Here is a 17,932-nt window from a genome sequence, read left to right on the forward strand (position 1 = left end):
TTTGACAGATGGGAACAGCAGGATGCCTTCTACCAACTGGGAAAGGCACTAAGCAGTTTAGAATGTGTGCCACAGCTTCTAAAAGCACCTCACGTGTGTGGCACTCATCAGGAATCTTCCTGTTGTGGATGTTTGTATGTATGAGGTTTCACTTCTGACTGACGGCTCTCTCACAAAACCCACATTCAGGGCTTCACTCTGGGAACAGTTGTTAAGTTGAACAAGGAGACAGCACATTCCCTGTACTCTAAAGCCTTTATCCAGCATGGACTTCCTGTGCCGAATAAGGTTTGGCCTTTGGGTGAAGGCTTTCCCACGTCTGCTGCACTCACAAGCACTGCTAGATACTCTCAAGTGTACAGCAAGTTGGGAGTGCTGGCTAAAAGGCTTCCTGCACTCACTGTACTCTCACGGCCTTTCTCCAGTGTGAGTCCTCTGGTGGAGAAGAAGTGTGTGTCTGTGGTTGAAGTCCTTCCCACACTCCCTGCACTCAGAGGACCTTTCTCCAGTGTGAACCTTCCAGTGCCGAATAAGGTTTGGCCTTTGGGTGAAGGCTTTCCCACATCTGCTGCACTCGTAAGGCTTTTCTCCAGAGTGAACTTTTTGGTGCTGAACGAGTTTGGAGATGCAGCTAAAGGCTTTCCCACATCTGCTGCATTCATAATCACTGCTATGAATTCGCCAGTGTACGTTAAGGTGGGAGCTTTGACTGAAGGACTTCCCGCACTCCCTGCACTCATAAGGCCTTTCTCCAGTGTGAGTCCTCTGGTGCAGAACCAGTGTGTGTCTGCGGTTGAACTCTTTCCCACACTCACTGCACACATAAGGCTTTGCTCCTGTGTGAACCTCCTGGTGTCGAATGAGGTTAGACTTGCTGCTAAAGAATTTTCCACAGTTACTGCACTGATAGAGCCTTTCACCTGTGTGAACTCGCCTGTGTTCAACAAGACCAGAGACTTGTCTAAAGAACTTCCCACACTCACTGCACTCAAAAGGCCTTTCTCCAGTGTGGACTGTCTGATGTTTAAAAAGGTCACAGCTTTGGCTAAAGAATTTCCCACATTGGCTGCACTCATAAGGCCTTTCTCCAGTGTGGATTCTCTGGTGCCTTGCAAGTGTGTCTTTCCGAGTGAACACTTTCCCACATTCACTACATTTATGAAGCTTCTGTCCAGTGCTAAGGGCTCCCCCAAGCTCAGTGCTCTTATGGGGCTTCATTCTGTCATGAGAAACCTGGTGCTGAAGGCCAGAGGTGGCTGGTAAGTCCACTCTGCTCTCACCATGTATGTAGGTCTTCTCTGGCACACAGATTCTGCAGCTTTTCACAGTGTCCCTGCCCTCATCCCTCCTGAAGAATTTCTCTCCACTGTGCTGCTTGTGGTGCTGGTGAAGGTCTGCACTGAACCAGAACTGCTTCCCATGTGCCTCACATATGTGTGGTTCCTGCCTGGCTTTCCCCCATGGGTATTCAGTCAGATGTAAGAGGTCTTTCAATATTGGGCCAGACATGTCACATGGGTGGGTTTTCAGACCTGCCACAGGAGTCCTGAACTGTGACACTCCTTCTAAATAAACACTCTGCTCAGAGGAAACAGCCTCAGCTTCCACTCCACACCAACAACCTGAAAGCAGAGAAGTGCCCAATGAGATGCATGTTGACTTTGAAGGAGGGGACAACCCCATCATAAATGTATCTGACACACCGAGGATAAGTCCATGGGACCATTTACAGGACAGAGAGGCAGGGATAGGTTGAGGAAGGGATTGCTATGCAGTGCAGGGCCTCTGAAGGTCACAGAATGGGGGAGGCCTCCTGAAGGCAAGGACATGAGGGCAGAATGAGGACAGAATAGAGCAAACAGTTTCCAGTAGGACGTTGGCTGTTGGGACAGGCGAGTGCTAGGCAGAAGGGCATGTCCAGGCCCAGGAAACTCCAATCACAAGTAAGCAGCTGGTGTTCAAAGATTACTGAAGGATATGTGCACATCTCGTGACACATTAAGTGCAGGCCAATGTTGCAGACGAATGCGGAGTGAGCAGTAAGGAGGAATGGATGCAAGGTGGATGCCAGGGGCTAGAAGTCAGACTAGAAATAAGTCACAGTGTCCAGAATGGGGAAGGACATGTAGAAACACTGTGTGTCCACAGGCCTTGAAATCAAACACAGGTGGAAACAGTCAATATCTCTGGATTTGAACCCAACCTTGACATCATGCCCTTCCTTGGTGTCCACTCACCAGGTCCAGGTCCCTTCTGAGCCTCTTTCTCTGTGGCTGGAGTCATATCCACCTGGGCAGGCATCCAGGGCTCCTCCCCTTGCTCCAGCTGCGTGACTAAATATGATCTGGAGGATGTAATTCCTAAGCGAAACCCAGCACTGGTGAGTACTGGCTCAGAGAAACCCACTCTATGACAGACCACAAGTTAAAGAATAATAATTATTACTGGGACTTCCCTGGCGGTCCAGTGGTTAAGACCCTGTGCTTCCACTGCATGGGGTGTGGGTTCAATCCCTAGTCAGGGAACTAAGATGCTGCATGCCACACTACTCAGCCAAAATAATAATAATAATTATAATTATTACAAAAAGAACCATGAAGGAAGCATCCAAGGGTCTATATAAGTAGTGACTATGTGAGTGCCTGTAACTCCTGGTATAATGGAGCCCCAGAAAATGTCACCTGGAGGAAGGGGGCAGAACCTTGGGCACAGGAGTGTCATAATTCTAGACAGATTCACCAACCCAGAAAGTGACCAAGACTATGGGTTCCATTGGGAAAACTATGTCTTGTGACCCCCAAACCTTTTGCTGCGTGGCTTCGGGGCTGCTCAGTAAGAAGTGAGGACACACCATCGAGCATAGCCCTGGCAGCCATGGCACCTACTCCAGGAAACATGGCAAGAAAGCTGTGTGGGAAGGACAGAGTGGTCCCTGTGGGAAAGGAGAAAGGAGATGGAGTTGGTGTGAGGGTCTTACCCAGGGAGGCTAAAAGTGCAAAGTTCTCCAACATCACATCCCGGTACAGGAGTCTCTGATCCTCATCAAGGAGCACCCATTCTTCCCGGGAGAAGTACACAAACACGTCCTCAGAGATGGCACAGCCCTGCAAAGATGGGGACAGCAAGGTCCATGAAAAGTGTCTCAAGTGAGTATCCCCACTCTACCTACGCACAACAATGTCTTGCTCACCCATGTCCCGAGGTCCCCAAGTCAAACGAAGCACCAGGCATTGATACCATCGGTCCTTTCTCTCTCCTGACTACCCCCAGTGATCACTGTGTCAGCCCACAGCAACAACAAACAGGTTGGGAGATAGATGCCATTTAAGCTCTGAGCCTGGCCCAGCTCCCCTGGGGAACCCCACAGCATACTCCCTGGACATACTTCCTAAACCTGCGCTCACTCTTTTCACTTAAGCCCCCAACAACAGGGTCCTAGGCCAATCAGTTTACACTGCCTCCTCTCCTGCACATCACTCTTTGGACCATGTCTGCCTCACATCTTCAGCTATCTAAAACCAACTTTCTGGCCCACACCACAGACATTACCCTGGACTCCCCAGATGTCACTCTGTACACAGCATGGAGAGAACACTTGGCAATACAATCAGGATGCTATCTTGTCCCAAACCTCCAGTGGCCCCCACTGCCAAAGCCCCCATTCCTGCTTTAAAACCCTCCCAATCTGGCCCTTTTCCTTTCTTCAAATCACGGGCACCCAGAACCACATGCACACCTCAGTTACTCTGAGCCCTCTTCCATTTCTCAGTTGTACACTGTATTAAGTTTCCTATTACTGCTGTAACAAATCACTAGTAGCTCAGTGGCTTAAATCAACTCAAATTTATCATCTTACATCTGGAGGTTGTAAGTCCAAAATGGGCTTCACTAGGCTAAAGATCAAAATGTCAGCAGGATTGGGACTTCCCTGGTGGCACAGTGGTTAAGAATCCACATTCCAATGCAGCGAGCCTGGGTTCGACCCCTGGTCAGGGAACTAGATCCCACATGCATGCCACAACTAAGAGTTTGCATGCCACAACTAAGGAGCCTGCCTGCCGAAACTAAGACCAAAAAAAAAATGATGTCAGCAGCATTATATTCCTTCTGGAAGCTCCACAGAAGAATCTGTTTCCTTAGTTTTTCTAGCTTCTAAAAAACCTCCTGCATCCTTGAGTCCTTGCCCCTTCCTCCATCGGCAAAGTCAGCAGCTATCATTCTGACATCTGTTTCATTCCTCAAATCTCCTTCTTTGATTCTGATCCTCCTGTGATTACACTGGGTCCACGGGATAACCCAGGATAATCTGTCCATCTCAAGATCATTAGCTTAATCACATATATAAAGTCCCTGTTGCGGGACTTCCCTGGTGGCACAGCGGTTAAGACTTCGTGCTCCCAATTCAGGGGGCCTGGGTTCGTTCCCTTGTCAGGGAACTAGATCCCACATGCGTTCGGCAACCAAGAGTTTGGACAACTAAGGAGCAGTGAGCCTCAACTAAGGAGCCTGCCTGCTGCAACTAAGACCCAGCACAACCAAATAAATAAATAAACATTAAAAAAAAAAGTCCCTGTTGCCATATGAGATAACACGTCCGAAGCTTCTAGGGATTAGAAAATGGACATCTTTGGGAGGTCATTAAGCTGCTTATCACATACATGTTGTCCCCACACTAGTCACAACTTTCCTACACCTAATTATCTGAAAATTAACTTTACAACAGACCTCCCCATTTCAGTGGCTGGCATTTCCATCCTTCCAGCAGCTAAACCCAAAGCTTTGGGTCATCTCTCCTTTACTTCCTTCTCTCACAATCCACTTCAGAAAATAAAATCAGCCCTAGTAAAGTATCAGCATGAGAACACAACCTCTGTGCCACCTTCACAGCAATCACTCTGGTGCAGCCCATCAATGCTCATTTAGACTGCTGCAGTAGTCTCTTCCCTGATTTCCCTGTGGTGTGACCGTATATAAAAATAAAATTCTCACCTATAACCTCTGCAGCAACTGAACCGAAACGGTCAGAAATCTCATAAAAACTGCCTTCCTGGGACTTCCATGGTGGCACAGTGGTTAAGAATCCTCCTGCCAATGCAGGGGACACAGGTTCAAGCCCTGGTCCGGGAAGATCCCACATGCCGCGGAACAACTAAGCCCGTGCACCGCAACTACTGAGCTTGTGCTCTAGAGCCTGCATGCCACAACTACTGAAGCCCGTGCCCCTAGAGCCCATGCCCCACAACAAGAGAAGCCACCACCATGAGAAGCCCGTGCACTGCAACGAAGAGCGGCCCCCGCTCGCCGCAACTAGAGAAAGCCCGTGCATAGCAACAAAGACCCAACGGACCCAAAAAAAAAAATATATATAAATTTATTTAAAAAAACCCCAAAACTGCCCTCTTCCCTTTATACCCATTTCCAACTTAGGGGCCAGTCAGCTTTCCCCCTCCCCTGCCCTCGAGCCTCAGCCAAAGGCAAGTGATGATGCCCAACCCCCTTGCTATTAGCAAGCTCTGAATAAATATGAATAATTTCCACACCTACCATCACTCCGTCTCCACCATCACTCTAGCCCTTCACTGTCTGTTCTCTCTGCTGCCAGAGGAAGACTGCTGAGACTCTGCTCCACTTTCCCCATGGCTCCCATCATCCTCAGAATAGAGGGCAAGACGCTCAGCTGGCCATTTCAGGCCTGAAACCTGTCCCCATGTTGTCTCCCCCAGAAAGGAAAGAGACTAATTGTTTGTTGGACACTCACAGCTCAGCTTCAACTCCAAGCATCTGAACATGCCTGGGACGCCTTCCATCCCTCATCTCTCTGGGTTCTACAGAAACTTCTCCATGTAACGATGGCTTAGACAGAGACTGCCTCCTCAGAGCCTGCAGACACAACTGCTGGGACAGGGGAGAGCAAAGACACGTAATCCCACATATTGGGAAGGTGAGGGCTCAGCTATCAGCTTGGCCACTGTCATTGGAGCCTGTGGGCAAAAGGGATGGGAACAGCCCATATCACACCAGGGGATGGAGGTGCTATTCCCGTCTCCAGGATTCTACAACCCCAGAAACGAGATGGGGTACCGGAAGCCCTGCCCCAAAGTGAAGTGCTCACAGAAAAAGGCCCCTCTCCTGGGCCATGATTGGCAGAGAGCTGACACCCTGTGGCACTGAGAATTCTGGGTACTGCAGTCTCCACCTCGACACCAGGTGTTGAGGGGCAGCCTGTGGTCAGAAGGTGGAAGGCAAAGGAATTGAGTGCCTACTGTCTTAGCCTACCAGTTGCTCCCAAGCCTCAGGCTGCATTTCATACCTCAGAGTCTCTGTACCTGGATGAGGTTGGTACCAAACCCGCGTTCAGCTGCTCGCCACTCAAAAAGCCAATACTCGACAAACAAGTGTTGGTGGAAAAGGAAAAGTTGCTTTATTCAGGAGGCCAGCAATCTGGGAAGCTGGTGGACTAATGTCCTAAGACAATCTCCAAGTTGCTGGTTAGGAGACAAAGGTTTTAAAGGCCATGTGAGGGAGGGGCTGCAGGGTGCATGATCCACTTGTGTTCAATTCTCAGATTGGTTGGCATCAAGGTGAAGTTTCGAGCATCAGCAATCTTCTGGTTTCAACCCGTCTGGGGTCTACGTGCTTGCGGTCAGCAGTTTTCCTCCGGTGGGGGTCGGCTTCATATAAAATCTCCAGTGCGCGCTTCATATCCTGAGCGTGATACAACGCTAGCTGTTTTGGAGGTTCAGAGCCTGCAAATCCCAGCCTCATCCTTCCGAATTTGGGACCCAAGGCCAGCAGTTTCACCTCCATGTTGTGAAATGTAAAATGAAGATAAAACCTCCCTAGCAGACCTCTGTGAAATTGTTTAAATATTCCTCAAACATAAACGTCCATTCACTAAAACAGCAGAAAAAAATAGTGCCCATACCTTGGTGAGGTTAAGTATCAAGTGATTAAACCAGTGCAAGGTGCATGATTAGTGCTGAATACATGGTCCTTATCATCACAAACCTGGGCTCTCAGGTACCCATGTGGTAGGAGGTGAGTCAAGGCTGCCTACTTGCAGCGTCTGTCAAAATTCACATACACAGGGCTTCCCTGGTGGCGCAGTGGTTGAGAGTCCGCCTGCCGATGCAGGGGACACGGGTTCGTGCCCCGGTCCGGGAAGATCCCACATGCCGCGGAGCAGCTGGGCCTGTGAGCCACGGCCGCTGAGCCTGCGCGTCCGGAGCCTGTGCTCCGCAACAGGAGAGGCAACAACAGTGAGAGGCCCACGTACCGCGAAAAAAAAAAGAAAAGAAAAAGAAAAAATTCACATACACATACCCTGAACCTACGAGTAGCCTTAACAGGAATGATTTAAAATTTTACAGGAGAGCAGTGTACAATCTGTGCCATTTAAAATTATTTCAAGAAAAAAATAATCACACATACAGAATGACGTTATCAATTTCAGGTAGCCAGTTGCACTAGGGATATGTTCTAGACAAGATGATTCAAGATTTACAGTTTAAGAAATATTTTCCTGGGACTTTCCTGGCGGTACAGTGGTAAAGAATCCGCCTTACAGTGCAGGGGATGAGGCTTCGATTCCTGGTCAGGGAACTAAGATCCCACATGCTGTGGGGCAGCTAAGCCCATGCGCCACAACTACTGCACTCGTGTGCCTCAACTAGAGAGCCTGCATGCCACAAACTACAGAGCCCACATGCTCTGTAACCTATGTGCCACAGCTACAGAGCCTGCGCACCACAACTAGAGAGAAACCCACACGCCGCAATGAAAGATCCCACATACCACAACTAAGACCCGATGCAGCCAAAATAAAATAAATAAATAAATAATCTAAAAACATTTTTCCCTCAGGAGTAAGTACAGCATAGGGTTGTAGCATAATTCTTCTATATCTTACTTTCAAATTCACAATCTTTGAACTTGCATTAGAACCAATCATGTTGTGTTTTGCTTCAAATTCAATGCAATCTAGCACATGGTGTCCAGTGTCTGACTTCACAGGCTGAGCTCTAGGGGGAGGCTTACCTGGGTTTGCAGCTGGTAACCCCATTACTGATTATAGTACCTTATGCAGAAAGCCTCACTCCTCCAAGCTTCAGTCTCCTCATTTCTGAAACGGGGAAATAACAGTATTCACAGCACATGGTTTTTGGGATTATTACCTGGGGAATTACATGACATCCTCTGGTCATTCTTCCAACAGTGCTTCAAACCCCTCCCAATGGAGGACAGAAAATGACTCCTGACCATCCACATTCTCTTGACTTGATTCAGAGGGTTTCAGGTTCTCAATTCCTCCAGGAACCAGAACCTCACCCCCACCAGACCTCCCCTCCCCCAACTATCCTCAGGTAAACTGGCTCCAGTTGGATCTGTGTAGTAAGTGGAAGCTCAGCCTGAATTCCCATGACTCAAGCTTACCAGATCCAGTCTCCAACAGGATTCTACCACTTGATACTGGGGTCCAAAGTGAGCACTAAACCCTGGGAAAAGGGAAAAAGTGCAGTCACTGAATTCTATGGAAAAGATTGCTCCATTCGTCTAGATCATCTTTAATTTCCCTCAGCAGAAGTGTTTTTGTAGATTTCAACTAAACTTTGAAGTTTTCAGTAATACTGAAAAAATAACTTTGTAGTTTTCAATAAAATACTTAGGAATGAATATAATGAAAGAACATGTACATGTTTCATTATATTCATTCCTAAGTATTTTTTATACTATAGATTTATAAATTTTAATCATTCAATTTTTGCTTTCTGTGTATTGTTAACATATAGAACACAGTTCATTTACATCTATATCCCTGTCTACCACACACACGTGTATTTATACATATATATAAAGAGAAAGAGAACTGTACACAGCACTTCGCTACATTGTTATGCTAGTGAGTCTTCTGCATCAATTGATATGATATGATTTTTCTTCTTTTTTTTCTTTAGCCTGTTAATATGTTGGATAACATTCTTTGCTCTTCTAGTATTAAACAAACCTGGCACCACTGAAAGAAATCTCTCTTGGTCATGACATATAATTCTTTTTACACACTGCTGAATTTTATTTGCTAATACTATCTTAATGATATTTATGTCTATTTTCATGAGGATAGTTCTACTAAAATTTTCAGATGTCTTACAATTTTCTTTACATTCTATTTTTTTTAATTAATTAATTTTATTTATTTATTTTTGGCTGTGTTTGGTCTTCATTGCCACGCGCAGGCTTTCTCTAGTTGTGGCGAGGGGGGCTACTCTTTGTTGCGATGCACAGGCGTCTCACTGCAGTGGCTTCTCTTGTTGTGGAGCACGGGCTCTACGCACGCGGGCTTCAGTAGTTGCAGTACGTGGGCTCAGTAATTGTGGCTCACGTGTTCTAGAGCACAGGCTCAGTAGTTGTGGCGCACAGGCTTACCTGCTCTGCGGCATGTGGCAGGCGGATTCTTAACCACTGCGCCACAAGGGAAGCCCATCTTTACATTCTATTATGTGTTCTGTAAAGACAGTTGTATTTGGTATGCAGTTCTAAAATATCAATGTGTTTGTAAATCTTGTCATATGCCTGATAATCACCTTGATTCCTTCTTCCATTGATTGCTCCTATTTTGGTCATTTAGGTTGGAGTTGTATTTGTTGTTCTAACTAATGCGATTTCCTCCTATGCCCTGTGTGTTCATCCCTTGGCAGTTTTAGACATTCAAGATAGTCTTTCACTCTTTGTTTATTTATTTATTTTTTTGTGGTACGCGGGCCTCTCACTGTTGTGGCGTCTCCCGTTGCGCAGCACAGGCTCCGGACGCCCAGGCTCAGCGGCCATGGCTCACGGGACCAGCCGCTCCGTGGTATGTGGGGTCTTCCCGGACCGGGGAACGAACCCGTGTCCCCTGCATCTGCAGGCGGACTCTCAACCACTGCGCCACCAGGGAAGCCCCAGTCTTTCACTCTTTAAATTTTGGCTGTCACGGTCTTTACAGAATAGAAGGCTGCAATTCTAAAAGAAATACATTCATTAATTTTCGACACAATATATTTTGCTTGTTACTGATACATTTAAATTGTTCTTGTGACTTCCCTGGCAGTCCAGTGGTTAAGACTCCGTGCTTCCAATACAGGGAACACAGGTTCAATCCCACATGCTGCATGGCACGGCCAAAAAAAAGTTAAAAAAAAATTACTCTTGCCTGTTTCACAAAAATATGCTCCTAATTTATCTTCTATTGGTTTCCTTATTTCTTTTACTCTTTGATACTTAACAGTTCTTTAAAATTTAAATGTCTGTGGATTTTCTAGGATATTTTAAAATTTCTAATTTAGTTTTGCTTTATTTAGAGAATATATTCTATACTGCTTCAATTTTAAAGCTTACTGAAAATTATTTTATGTCCCTAGCATTTGGTTTATCTTGGAGGAATGTACCATGTGTACCTGAAAAGAATGTGTATTCTGCTATAGACTGGAGTAATGTTTTATACATATCTACTGAATCAAGTTAGCTGATGATATTGGTCATGTCTTTTATATCCTTACGGTTTTCCTGCCTATTCTATTAATTATTGAAAGAGTTTTGAAAGCCTGTTCTCAGGTACAAATACATTTAGCATATTCATTCATTCATTCATTCATTCATTCATTCATTCATTTGTGGCAGCACCACATGGCTTGTGGGATCTTTCTTCCCTGACCAGGGATAGAACCTGTGCCACCTGCAGTAGAAGCACAGAGTCCTAACCATTGGACTACCAGGTAATTCCCCATTTAGCATTTTAAAATCTTCTTGATTTAAATTACTTGTTTAATAAGATGTCCCTATGTTATCTTTGGTAATGTTATTTTTCCTAAAGTTGACATTTTCTTATATTAATATAACCTCTCCAACCTTCTTTTTAAAATAAATTTATTTATTTATTTATTTTTAGCTGCGTTGGGTCTTTGTTGCTGCATGCGGGCTTTCTCTAGTTGCAGTGAGCAGGGGCTACTCTTCGTTGCGGTGTGCAGGCTTCCCATTGCGGTGGCCTTTCGTTGCGGAGCACAGGCTCTAGGTGCGCGGGCTTCAGTAGTTGTGGTTCACAGGCTCTACAGCTCAGGCTCAGTACTTGTGGCGCATGGTCGTAGCTGCTCCGTGGCATATGGGATCTTCCCGGACCAAGGCTCAAACTCGTGTCCCCTGCATTGACAGGCAGATTCTTAACCACTGCACCACCAGGGAAGTCCACCTCTCCAACCTTCTTATGGTTAATATTCATGTCTTATTTCATTCCATTCCTTTTAGCATATACTTATGTTTGTAATTAAGGATCATTTGTTATACATTGCATGGAGTTTGCCCATGCATTTAATACAGTCTGACAATCTCTCCCTATAATTTAAATATATGAGATATTTAAAGCAATAAAACTGAAAAAGAATTGTGGGTACAAATGTGTAACTTACTCGCTCTTATCTTCTTAGAAAGGGATAAATCAGACAAAGAATAAGCATATAAATGATATTAAAAATATAACATTCAGGGCTTCCCTGGTGACACAGTGGTTGAGAATCTGCCTGCCAATGCAGGGGACACGGGTTCGAACCCTGGTCTGGGAAGATTCCACATGCCACGGAGCAACTGGGCCCGTGAGCCACAATTACTGAGCCTAAGCGTCTGGAGCCTGTGCTCCGCAACAAGAGAGGCCGCGATAGTGAGAGGCCTGCGCACCGCAATGAAGAGTGACCCCTGATTGCCACAACTAGAGAAAGCCCTCGCACAGAAGCGAAGACCCAACACAGCCATAAATAAATTTAAAAATTCACGACATGTCAATATTTTAAAAAAATAATAATAATACTATAACATTCAGAAGATACACATTCATCTTGATTTTACACTGTTGAACATTTGAAAAATTACATTCACAAAGGGAAAATGAAGCCACAACACAGATCTCAAGTTTTATGAATTCTCTATGAATATATGTATATTTGTTTACTAGAGCAGTGTAATAATATGATTTATAACAATAAATACGTATTTTGTCTTTTAATTTTTAAAATAAATTTATTTGGCTACGTTGGGACTTTGTTGCTGCGCGTGGGCTTTCTCTAGTTGCAGCAAGTGGGGGTTACTCTTTGTTGTGGTGCACGGACTTCTCAATGCAGTGGCTTCTCTTGTTGTGGAGCACGGGCTTCAGTAGTTGTTGTTCACGGGCTCTAGAGCACAGGCTCAGTAGTTGTAGCGCACGGGCTTGGTTGCTCAGCGGCATGTGGGATCTTCCCGGACCAGGGCTCGAACCCGTGTCCCCTGCACTGGCAGACGGATTCTTAACCACTGTGCCACTAGGGAAGTTCCCGTATTTGGTCTTTGTCCAGGTTTTGGGCACAGAACTCCTAAAACCTTAGGTATTTCCTAAGTGAGAAGAGCAATAAAAATGCCCTTATGAGGTTACTTTGGGAAAGCACAAAAGGATGGTGGGGCTGGTTTCCAGGAGAACCAACCACATGATTAGAGGGTTGGAATTTTCAGTCCTATCCCCTGACCTCTGAGGGGATACAGCGGTCGGAGACTGAGTTCGATCGCCAATGGTCAAGGATGTAATCAATCATGCCTGTGAAATGAAGCCTCCATAAAAACCCAAAAGAATAGGGTTCAAAGAGCTTCCAAGTTGACGAACACATGGAGATGCAGGAAGAGCAATGTGCATGGGAACTCTGCACCCTTTCCCCATACCTTTCCCTGTATGCATCTCTTCCATGTGGCTGTTCTTGGGTTATATCTTTTTATAATAAACTGGTAATCTAGTTAGTAAAATGTTTCTCTGAGTTCTGTGAGCCACTATAAGAAAATTGATTGAACCCGAAAAGGAGGCTGTTGGAACCTCCAATCAGTTCAGAAACCCAGGTGAAAACATGGACTTAACGACTGGTGTCTGAAAGGGTGTGTGTGGGGTGGGGGGAGTCTTATGGGACTGAGACCTTAACCTGTGGGATCTGATACTATCTCTGTGTAAACAGTGTCAGAATTGACTTGAATTATAGGACACTCAGCTGACGTGGGAGAATTGCTTATTGGTGTAAGAAAACCCACCCATACACAATAGAATTGGTGAGACCATAATCTTTAGCAGCCTTTCTCAAATGGGGTTCCATGAGAGAATTTGTGCCCACAGAAAATGGTTTCAGTGGATACTGTCTTAAATACCCGAAGGAAAGTACATGCCTAGGACCAGTCTAAATGCATAGAAGAATAATCAGTTCACTACCTACAATGGATTCCTTGGGAAACTAATGCTTAATTCTCTCATAAAATCAATTGGATAGAGTATACAAAGGGAGAATAATATAGGAATTTCAATAACACAAACTATCTTTCCTGGCCGTTTTGTAGCTCATGAAGAAGATCAGAATAATATCACCCCAAAATATGCCTCTTTGACATAAAAATTATTTTGAGCTGAAGGCAGTGAGAAACAGCAAACACAGAAAAAGCTCCCCCTTTTCTACCTAAAGGCAAGATATAAATTCTCCTTTTATTGGAGACAGATTATCAGCCCAGAGACTGGCACCAAAGGAATCTGCAATCAAACCACACAATATTAGGTTCCTCCTCCATATTTACCTTCTCGGTTTGCTGCTCTTGGAAGCCTAAAACTGCTTTTCTTCGTTCTGTCATTTGTCTACAAATTTACTCTTCTTTGTCGAAGATACTAATATAAACTAGAATTCTAAGTCACCAATTCCAGTTACTTTTGGTTTAGGTTTCTCCCATGTGTTGTGTGCTGCACATATTAATATACTGTTTTTCTCATTAGTCTGTTTTTTTCTTAAGGAGACCCAGCTGAAAACCTAAGATTGGCAGAGATAGAGTTCTGCCTCTCCTACACTAATTAAAATTACAAATAGTATACAGAAGTGGGGGCAGAAACATTTCTTGTGTTGGGACTTGTTAGAGGAATTCTTTGGTAGGAACTTCCTGTGAGGCAAGAAGCATGTCCTCCTTGGAACATTTAGTCAAGAACAAGGAGACGGACTTCCCTGGTAGTCCAGTGGCTAAGACTCTGTGCTCCCAATGCAGGGGGCCCGGGTTCGATCCCTGGTCAGGGAACTATATCCCACAAGCCGCAATGAAGATCGAAGATCCCGCCACAACTAAGACCCGGAACAACCAAATAAATAAATAAATAAATAAATAACAAAGACTAAAACACAAGGAGGCACCCCAATGTTCACTGCAGCACTATTCACAATAGTCAGGACATGGAAGCAACCTAAATGTTCATAAACAGAGGAATGGATAAAGCTGTGGTACATATATACAATGCATTACTCAGCCATAAAATGGAACGAAATTGGGTTATTTGTAGAGATGTGGATGGACCTAGAGACTGTCATACAGAGTGAAGTAAGTCAGAAAGAGAAAAACAAATATTGTATATTAACATATATATGTGGAATCTAGAAAAATGGTATAGATGATCTTATTTGCAAAGCAGAAATAGAGACACAGACTTTGAGAACAAACGTATGGACACCAAGGAGGGAAAGGGGGTGGTGGTGGGATGAATTGGGAGGTTGGAATTGACATATATACACTATCAATACTATGTATAAAAGAGATAACTAATGAGAACCTGTTGTGTAGCTCAGGGAACTCTACTCAGTGCTCTGCAGTGACCTAAATGGGAAGGAAATCCAAAAAAGGGGGGACATATGTCTACATATAGCTGATTCACTTTGCTGTACAGTAGAAACTAACACAACATTGTAAAGCAACTACCCTCCAATAAAAATTAATTAAACACACACACACACACACACACACACAGAGGCTGGGACAGTCTATCATATGGCATTTGAGGGATTTTGTGGCTTTGGCAAGACTGAGTAAAGTGGAATCACTCCTGACACTGGAGGAGATTTTCAGTGTGTGTTTCTCTTACAACAGGTTGTTCAAAAGCAAGGGTAACTGTCATCAGGCAGCTATTTTACGACACCCCATCTTCTTCTGCCAGGCCAGGTTCCTTGTGCCCTACAAAGCATTCTCCTCATGCAGACACTGGATAAACAGAATGCCCCTCCTTTGTGGAGGGAAGTCTCAGAAATACCCACCCTCCCCCCCCACCTCCATCCACAGCCCTCCCGTCTCACCCCAAGGACCATTTGAAATAACATACTTAAGATTGCTACCCATGGGACCTCCCTGGTGGCACAGTGGTTAAGAATCATCCTGCCAATGCAGGGGACACATGTTCAATCCCTGGTCTGGGAAGAGCCCACATGCTGCGGAGCAACTAAGCCCGTGTGCCACAACTACTTGAGCCTGCACGCTAGAGCCCACGAGCCACAAATACTGAGCCCACGAGCCACAACTACGGAAGCCCGTGCACCTAAAGTCTGTGCTGCGCAACAAGGGAAACCACCACAGTGAGAAGCCTGCGCACCGCGACAAAGAATAGCCCCCACTCGCCACAACCAGAGAAAGCCCATGCGCAGCAACGAAGACCCAACGCAGGCACAAATTTTAAAAATAAATAAATTTATATATAAAAAAAAGGATTGCTACCCCTAAATCTGATCTCCAGGCCTTGACCTAGTCCAGACCACTCTCTACACCCTGTGGACATCTCCAACCCTGCCCCTTCTGCAGAACGCCAGACCTTCCAGTCCAGCTGCTCATGTGACACCTCCACTCTGGGATATCTCAGAATCAACCATGTCCACTCTGAAACCTGCTCCCTAGTTTGACTTCCTGATTTCCGTTTTCAAAATGTCCATGAAAACAAAAACGAAAAAATTTAAAACTTGTTTTTTCACTTACTATCAATCACAGCCTCATCTGATGCAGGAGGAAATGTTGTTGGTCTCTTTAAAATAAATCCAGAACCTGATCACTTCTTCCCCCTCTACTGGCTCTCGAGTCCATCCACCGTCAAAACATTTCTTGAAGCCGCTGCAGTGGCGTCTTTACCAATCTCCACGCATTCATCCTCACATTCCCTGCCCCAACCTAATCTGTTTCGCCCAGTGCAAAATGTGGGATAGTTTTAAAATCTCCACTCAAATCAAGTACTCCTTCTATTCGAAACTCTTATGGCTCCCAGAGCCCTCAGAATGAAAGTACAACTCCTCAACCCAGGTGTGACTCCTCACATCCCGCTCGGTGCTGACACGACACGGATCCCCGATCTCCCCAATGCCTCTGGCTCAGTCCGACTTCCAAGCCTTTGCACCTGTCGATCCCTCTGCCTGACCCCCTCTCACACGCACAATCACACTGTCAGAAACAGGGACCCCACAATCCCGGACACCGGGCCTGTGCTGCAGGCACGGGAGCAGGCGCCCCGCACTCGGGGCTTTAGTGTCTGGTGGGGTGAGGGCGCTGAGGGCCCGGAGGAGGAGCGTGTACCTGAGGGGGTTCCCTCAGCGCGGCCGCCGCCATCGGGGTCTGTGGGCGGAGTGCGCCGGGAGAGGCAGGCATCCGGATTGAGGACCTGGATACCGCGGTCCCAAGCCCTGCCCCGGCGGCAGGGTCAAGGCAGGCGTCGCCACCGCCGAACTTTGTCTCGCCTCCGAGCGGCGGGGACAACGCCTACTCACGCGTCTTCCCGATTCCTCCACCCTCGGTCCAGACCAAGCATTCAAGAGCCCCCTAGCGCTTAGATCCTCTCAAGAGCCCCCTAGCGCTTAGATCCTCACAAGAACCGACAAAATGTCTGGTTGCGCCTAAGATGCCGGAAGTGCCGCTCCGACGTCTTCCGCACGCACGGAAACGCCCCTCTCCCGGGTCTTCATTGGACGTGTGGCGCAGAGCCTTCTGGGTAATGTAGTTCTTGGTGAATCATCGGCCTAGGCACATGTTCAGGTTCAGGGCCTGGGCCTGAGCTCCTGGGGAAAGGCTGGGTACCACAAAAGGAGCTTGTAAGTGGTACACCTAATTCCCGAGGATGGGCGAGGCTTAGCTCCTCTTCAAGGGCCCGCACGCAGATTCAGTGGATTGCTGTCTGCACTAATTAAATAAGTGTTTGGAGTCATATTATTTCGGATTGTCTGGAAAGCTGCAAAACCAAAAGGACACACCACACCAAGTTTCTCTCGTCCATTCATACCTGGGAGCTAGTAACCATTACCTTGTTGCCTTTTAAATACATTCTGGGGACTTTCCTGGTGGTCCAGTGGGTAAGACTCCACGCTCCCAACGCAGGGGCCCTGTGTTCCATCCCTGGTCGGGGAACTAGATCCCACATGCATGCCACAACTAAAGATCCCTCATGCTGCAACTAAGACCTGGCGCAGCCAAAACAAATAAATAAATGTATTTTTAATGTTAAAAAAAATACATTTGGACTGAAGCTTTAGGTTCAGTGTTGTTACTTTCAGTTCTTGTTAGGGACAAAAGAGGAAATATTCCAGACAGGGTCATGGAGTGGAAGAAGAGAGAGGGATGTTGAGGTACTCTGGAGCCAGTAGATAGATTTCCTCAGAAAACTTTTCTCCTGCCTGTATAATCAGTGATTGTATTCATCCCAGGAAGCAGCACTTTTTTCCAGGTAATATTTCTTACTTGGTATACTGAGACGGGCTGGGACCTGGGACCCTTTGCTGCAGTGCTGAAGTTCTTGCACCTGGACACAACTTTCCTCAAGCAACAAAATACGAAGAAACTGTATGGGACTGAAAATAACTGCGTGCACACTCGGTTGGGGCAAATTCTGGAACCAAAAGATACAAAGAGACCAAAAAAACCCAACTGCCATTTTTGAAGGGCCTGGAGCAAAAACAGGGTGTTGGGAGCAAGAGCAGGGTACTGTGCAAGCCCCCCTGCATACAGCACCACATAAGGTGTGGGCAAAACACCTAAGCCGCCCCTCCAGCCAGACCCCTGGACACACCCCTTCCCTCATCCCATATAAGGAACAAGCTTGCTCCCCCTTGGGGATCCGGCAAGCAAGGGA

At 46.1% G+C, this 17,932-nt stretch overlaps 1 protein-coding gene across 1 annotated transcript; it reads right to left on the bottom strand.

Moving 5' to 3' along the window:
- Positions 1-267: 267 nt before the first annotated feature.
- ZNF671 (zinc finger protein 671) lies at positions 268-16,690 on the bottom strand. The gene is made up of 4 exons (XM_059999239.2): positions 16,387-16,690; positions 2,978-3,104; positions 2,238-2,360; positions 268-1,622 (listed from the first exon to the last, which is right to left on the bottom strand). Exons 1-4 carry the CDS (start codon positions 16,456-16,458, stop codon positions 409-411), a joined length of 1,536 nt encoding a protein of 511 aa, XP_059855222.1. The 5' UTR covers positions 16,459-16,690; the 3' UTR covers positions 268-408.
- Positions 16,691-17,932: the final 1,242 nt, after the last annotated feature.

This window comes from Delphinus delphis, chromosome 20, assembly GCF_949987515.2.
Source record: "Delphinus delphis chromosome 20, mDelDel1.2, whole genome shotgun sequence".
NCBI classification, from domain to species: domain Eukaryota; kingdom Metazoa; phylum Chordata; class Mammalia; order Artiodactyla; family Delphinidae; genus Delphinus; species Delphinus delphis.